Source organism: Sceloporus occidentalis, unplaced genomic scaffold (assembly GCF_023333645.1).
Source record: "Sceloporus occidentalis isolate IW3139 unplaced genomic scaffold, rSceOcc1.0.p SCAF_30, whole genome shotgun sequence".
Lineage (NCBI taxonomy): Eukaryota > Metazoa > Chordata > Lepidosauria > Squamata > Phrynosomatidae > Sceloporus > Sceloporus occidentalis.
Genome location: NW_028317010.1, coordinates 7253799 through 7260970, shown reverse-complemented (window position 1 = coordinate 7260970; position 7172 = coordinate 7253799). Strand labels below are relative to the sequence as shown.

Genomic DNA, 7172 nt, shown 5'->3' with positions numbered 1-7172 from the left:
TGCTTGCAGTGGAGATGGACGGTGGGTTGGAAGAACACAAAACATATCTAATTGTCTATCTCCAGGGATGCATGTACTCTAAGAAAAACGCATACTACATTGTCGTAGTAACTTATTTCCCTGGATTACATATTGTAATTTTATGAATCTTGGAAAATATCATACATTGGTGAACAGCTATGTAAAAATCCATACAGAAATATGGTTAAATAAGCAAAGACCTTGTCTATGGACAAAATATACGCAAACACTAATAATGCAGCTGTCACATAAATGAGTTTCAAAAATCTAAAGTAAAAGAAATCTATACAGAAAAAGCCAACAGAAAACCACAAACGTAACTGAAGAGGAAATATTAATGCTTTGCTAATCGAAATCCTACTTAACCATTAAATTTGAACAATGTACCTATTAATTGTAATAATAGAAATGATTTGGCATAAGACAGCATTGGTGAGTTATGTTGCCTAGTCATCTTAAACAGAGATTTTCTCCGCAATTATGATGCAGAACAGTCTCAAAGCCAGAGGATAACAACAAGAAGAAAAACTCTCTTTGAAGATTAAGAGCATAGTTTTTTTTTCTTCAGGGTATTCGAAAATTCTTATACATCAACTGAGCACATTACAAATAACACGAGGATAGGATTGGGGTATTAAAATAATAAGCCAATTATTCTATGGAACAATTTGTTCATAACAAATGTCTTTTCTTTTTTTCTTCTGTGCTTAACCATTAATTGGACTGTGGTGATTTCCAATGCTATCATCTACTACAGAATTAAAAGTATATATATATTATTAAAAAAGTCATTCTTGTAACTGGCGCCATGACCTAGGGTCCAGTATTTCTTTGACAGATTTCTGTCTAGGGGTTGGGATCGGTTTTGTTGTGTGATCATCTTGGCTTTTGGACTTGCCATCTTCAAGTTGTCTTTTTTCTGATAAAACAGGGATACGAGGGGTTGCCACAGGCCTCTGAAACGGGTGCATTAGAGCAGCCAGCTTTGAATCAAAGGACTTTCGGGAGAAGCTGGAGCGTGTCCACATGTTCTCTTTTTCCACAATGTCTCTGCTCGCATGAGTTTCTGCACCAAACTGTGGTTTATTGGGTGGAGGAGGTGGTGCTCTTCTCTTCTTTCCTTTACCATCAAGGCCCTGTATGGTCTCATCTTTTGAGGCCGAGGGCATTGTATTTTTCTCAAAATGTAGGTCATGGTTACCATTAAATAAAGCAGCCCAAGGAGGTGGTGCAGCATCTTCTTGCTGTCCTATAAGGAACATCCCATCTGTTTCTTCAATTTTTCTATGCAGAATATCGGTTACACTTTCAAGTTTCGCTGGGGAGCCAATACCTAAAAGGTCAAATAATGCTTAATGTGAGGTAGAGCTGTAAGTTTTAGTTGTTAAAAACTTCCAAATCTAGAACCTAGTCTACAAACATATCCAATAAACCCTGGGGCAAAGAATTGGTCTAGATCACCCCAAACATGGATGCTCAAATACAATCTAAAAATAAATTGGGCATGAAGCCTGTCTTGCTAAAAAACAAAAATTGGGGGGGGGGGGGGGTGTACAACAAGACTGGGACCCTTTTTTGTTTATAAGTGTTATTGTGCAAATTTTTGGTTCATAGAAATACAGATATAAAAGTGGCAGACTTGCATTAATAAAATAAAAATCATTCATGTGCTTTTGTACCACTTAAGGACATATAAACAAGAATTTTAAAAAATATTTAGGCTAACCCTGATTACGTGTGATACATAAAAATAAAAGGTTTTAGACAGATTGTATATCAGGAGCATACAATTCTAGTTCTTCAGGGCCACAGACAGATCACATATTTTGAATATACCATACTGACTACAACTACTTGTTTGCAGGCAAGGATTCACAGAATTCCGGGCCCGTTTGGCGTGTTATTAACAGATCATGGATTTGTGAAAATGTAATAATGTGTATGTATGTATATTATATATATATATATATATTATTTATTTATTTTTTTCCTTTAAAAACTTTAAATATTAAACTTGCGTAATACAAGATGATTCTCCAAGCAATGTGTCACAAAAATAAACTTACTCATATCATGGTAAACAGAGGATGCCTCTTTTGTTAAAAACAATGGTGGTTTCCGTGGTGACATAATCTCAATTTTCATAAGTTCTTCTGCACAATGCTTCCATCGACCTGAAAGAATAAATTGAGTTAACGTTTACACTAATAATGTTCCATACAAACTAGGTATATCCTTTTGAGAGCTTTTTTTTTTTTAATCAAATGCATAATTATTCCTATCACGAAAAAGCTATTCAACACCTACATACTAATACTATTGTGATGGCTTTTAATTCATTAGATGTGCGTATTAAAAATAGCATGTTCCGTTTCACACATACTGAACTGTTAACATTAACATCCTAAAGGTTAAAGAGCACAAAAATGGTAAAAACGCAACAACTTATAGAATGTATAATTAAACAGAATTTCACTTGGCAGGCAAATCATATGTTTGCGTCTCTCGATTATTGTTAAGCACATTTACCAAATCCACAACATTTACTTTTCCACTGAACATATTTATGAATTGCTTAATAAGAAAAATACTGCCACAAATGAGTAATAAAAACCCCTAACTTGTAGAAATAAGTGATTCTTGGTTGTTAAAGGATATATATAATTTGTAAGGAATATAACAATTAAGTACTGTACTATTACACTAGACTAATATTAAAGGGGCACTCCAGCCATCATACGTTTAATGTGTTGATAGCAGAGCGTACACTTAAAATGTTCATGCGGCCCCCTTACAAATGTATAGAGGTATTCTGCAGAGCCCCTTCATATGCAGGTCTCATTCCCATCCCCTGCTACCTGTGCCATGTGGTGCATTCGCTAATCTCGACTAGTAGCGTGAAAACAGGGCCACAGATGGGAAGCTGCAGAGCGTCCTAAAGGTAAGGGGTCTTAAGAAGTTGAAGAATGATTACTTGGCAAGTACTCTAGTATGCTTCTTCATTGGCGGGGCTGCATGGGACAGCGGATTACCCATTTAGGAATTTTGATTTGTTATCCACACTTAGATTTCTAATGCTTTAGGAATCGGAGGCAACCAATCAAATACTTAGTGTTTTTCTATGGCACAGTGCCCCACACACCCAATTACAGCAAATTTTGTGATCTGAGCCCTAAACTGGTTAGCAACAGAACAGATAACACACAATATCTAACTGCTGATTAATTGATGGAAGAATGCAGCGCGTAGACTGATGTTTAATCCCCACTGCACCAATGTCGCGCGTGATTGTGCTAAATTGATATTTGATTTTGAATACATATTTGCTTCATGAACGATCTCCAACCAGCTGTCATGCGATGTCAAGAACTTGTTTAACAGCTGTTCAGAAGCCATTCATATGGTGCTGTCAGCTGCCGATAGCAGGGCGGCATTCTGCTCATTAGCACAAAAGCATTATTATTTGACTTTGTGTAACTGCTACTGGACTATTATTAGACGATCGCATGAATAATAAATACAAGAGCGACAAGACATAAAAACATGACCAACAAAGAGAGAGAGTGTTTCCCCCCTCCCTCGATTATTTGGTTATATGCTTGTCTGCAAGTATATCAAAATGCTTGTATTTCAGCAGCTGGTTTTGTTAAGGAGGGCTTATTTTAGAATCATTGCTTTAAAAATTAAGTCATGCTATTGTATTCGATCAGTAATTTGGGTTTCTTTCAGATATTTTAATAAGTTACACCAAACTATTGAAAAGGCATATATAAATTATAAAAAATGCATAGAATTTCCTTTATACATTAAAAGGAGGGGAAAAGGCCACTTTGTTTAATTTACAAAATGTATTCTGTTATTTCCAGAAAAAAAAAAAAAAAGCCATTTCTTAATTCATTTACAGCTAAATAAACTAATTTTATATAAAAACAAATGATAGTTTGAAAAAAAACATCGGTTACCAAAAATCAATAAATCTGATGCAAAAACCATTTTTAGTAAAATTGACATTGTGCCCAATGTGATTTTTTTTTTATTTTTTTTTTACACCAGAAACATTGCAATTAAAATTAATACCAAACAGGCAATATTTCGCTGTCTGTTCCTTAAGAAAATTCTTAATTGGATACATGCTTTGGGGAAATACAATTTCAACGTGGCTTGTGCTAATTGTACTCACAGGAGAAATTAGCACAATGGATTACGGGGAGAAAAGCAGAACAAACAGCACAAGAATTTTACATGGATTAAGTGCATGAAAAAATAGATAAATGAAAAATTTACAAGTGATTACAAGAAAACAATTATTCTTGTATTGGACATAACTTTGTGATTCTTTCTAATGTGAGTTTTAGTGAAAACAACCATAAGGCACAATAACCACACAGGCAATAGATCAATGATGTACGAAAAACATGTTAGATAACATAAGCTTACTTTGGCTTATTCCCAGTTTAAAAAATATATATATATATATTTTGGAGCAGAAGTCTCCTCCAGGGATGGACAAGCGCAAGTAGAGCCACGCGTTTCTTCTGCCTGCCTCCACTGCTATTTGTCAAAGGTTACCACTAGACTTGCGCAATAGTGTTGCAATTCACAGTATTTCCACTTAGCGAGGATCTTCCTGGTCTTATTCATTGCCGTTCCTGTGTTGGCTCCAGTTGACAACACACAGAACATGCTTACAACCTCAGACATTTAAAAGCCAAAGCAACGTTATCACAGGCTAAAGCAGGAGAGTTGTCTTGGAAAAAAAAATTACAAAACCGCCCTCCTTAAAGAATATAAACTTTCCAGAGAGCATCGGCCAATGGAAATTTAAAAATGACTGGGATAAATACAAATACCATTTATCTACAATTTTACATTCAGTAAGAAAAAAAACAAACAAATAAAAAAAGTTGTTTAGATGGAGCCTTGCGCATTAATAACTTACTGATGTTGTAAAAATGCTGCCAGAAAGCTTCCATCCACTTTTGAAGCTCCTCTCTGCTGTCGGCTGAAAATATTTTTGTAACAGCTTCTCCAGACATAATGTTGATAACAGAAAAACTGTTTGTTCTTTTCTTGGAATCTTTCCCCACAGCTCGAATTCTTGTATCCTGAAAAAAAGGGGGGGGATATATATATATACACACACTAATTATATATATATATATATATATATATATATATATATATATCTCATAATTATACATGCACACAATCCCAGGTTGTTAGGTCACCCTCTGTCATTTATTGGACCCCCCCCAAAAAAGTCACATATTGACATCAGCCCAAGAAGAAAGTTGTTATAGGCTTCATGGACAATAAAATAGATATCGGGATTGGGAACCCCTAGTCCTTTTGCACAGCTTCAAAAACCTCTGAGAATCACACTTGACCTGCAGGCCACCAACAACCATATCATTCTTACATGCCCTTTAAAAGCTTTTCTATCAAAATTGATTGGAGTGTGTATAGAAATACATGAAATATAGTAGTATTTCTTCACAATACTTACCTTGTTAACAGGTATAATCAAAGTTGGTTCAATCTTCGCATCAATTTCTTCTGGGGTATAATAGCACAGAAGATTTCCACCTTTCAGCACACAGTACAACCTAATGCAGCTGCCAACGCCTGCCACCAATTCCTACAAGGAAACAAAATGCATAAAAATCACACACATATGCGATAGATATTTATATATATATATATTATACAGTAAAGGAAAAAATTATTTGATCCCCTGCTGATTTTGTACGTTTGCCAACTGACAAAGACATGATCAGTCTACAACTTTAATGGCAGGTTTATTTGAACAGTGAGAGACAGAATAACAAGAAAAAAATAAAAAAATAACGCATTTCAAATAAGTTATAAATTGATTTGTATTTTACTCAATGAAAATAGTATTTGACCCCTTTGCAAAACATTACTTAGTACTTGGTGTTTCCTGTAATTGGCTCCTCTTTGCAGATCCTCACCAAGTCATTAAGGTTTCAAGGCTGACGTTTGGCAACTCGAACCTTCAGCTCCCTCCATAGATTTTCTCACTCCCACTCCAGGACCTTAATGTGCTTCTGCTTGAGTCACTCCTTTGTTGCTTCGGCCGTGTGCTTTGGGTCATTGTCATGCTGGAATACCCATCCACGACCCATTTCAATGCCCTGGCTGAGGTTCTCACCCAAGATTTGGTGGTACATGGGCCCCATCCATCGTCCCTTTGATGCGGTGAAGTTGTCCTGTCCCCTTAGCAGAAGAACACCCCAAAAGCATAATGTTTACATCTCCATGTTTGACGGTGGGGATGGTGTTCTTGGGGTCATAGGCAGCATTCTTCCTCCTCCAAACATGGTGAGTTTGGTCTCATCGAACCACAACATTTTCACCCAGTTCTCTGAATCATTCAGATGTAACCAGCAAAATTCGGGGCGCATGTGTACATAGAAAAAAGAAATAATCTTATAGTGTAATATTGTCAAGAACAATAAGCTATGTAAAAGGTGTGAAATGCACTCACAAACAGTGCCAGCACAACAGGCTCGTCTGAGGTATGAAGACAGTTTTTTAATCTGCATGTTCCTGATCCACTACAATGGACATTTAGTTTGAATAGCGACTTGAATTCAACCATCCTGTAAGTGCTTTTTTTAACTTGCGCACATACTATTAAGGAAGATACTGCACCATATGGTTGTTTTCTTTATTTTATACTCTTAGAGATTTTAAAGAATAAAGAACAGTCTTCATACCTCAGACGAGCCTGTTGTGCTGGCACTGTTTGTGAGTGCATTTCACACCTTTTACATAGCTTATTGTTCTTGACAATATTACACTATAAGATTATTTCTTTTTTCTATGTACACATGCGCCCCGAATTTTGCTGGTTACGTGTTTGAACGCCGAGAGGAGCGTTTTGGTTGGGCTGCGGCAGTGATACATTAGAGAAGTAATTTTTGGTTCCTATTCTTTTACCATCACCTTACACGTGTTTTTAGTTTTTCGTCATTCAGATGTTCATTGGCAAACTTCAGACGGGCTGTACATGTGTTTTCTTGAGCAGGGGGACCTTGTGGGTGCTGCAGGGTTTCAGGCCTTCACAGCGTAGTGTGTAACCTTCGTAGTTGGTGATTATGGTCCCTGCTGCCTTGAGATCATTGACA

General features: G+C 36.3%; 1 protein-coding gene across 1 annotated transcript in view; it reads right to left on the bottom strand.

Annotated features, from left to right (window-relative positions):
* Positions 1-809: 809 nt before the first annotated feature.
* The window catches only part of LOC149298998 (rhotekin-2-like), a 30208-nt gene continuing 23845 nt past the window's right edge, over positions 810-7172 (bottom strand). The window contains exons 9-12 of the mRNA XM_089486817.1: positions 5528-5659; positions 4961-5126; positions 2088-2195; positions 810-1354 (exon numbers count right to left, since the gene is read on the bottom strand). Of these exons, the coding sequence (XP_089342943.1) occupies positions 810-1354; positions 2088-2195; positions 4961-5126; positions 5528-5659 (951 nt within the window). The remainder of the gene's footprint in view (positions 1355-2087; positions 2196-4960; positions 5127-5527; positions 5660-7172) is intronic.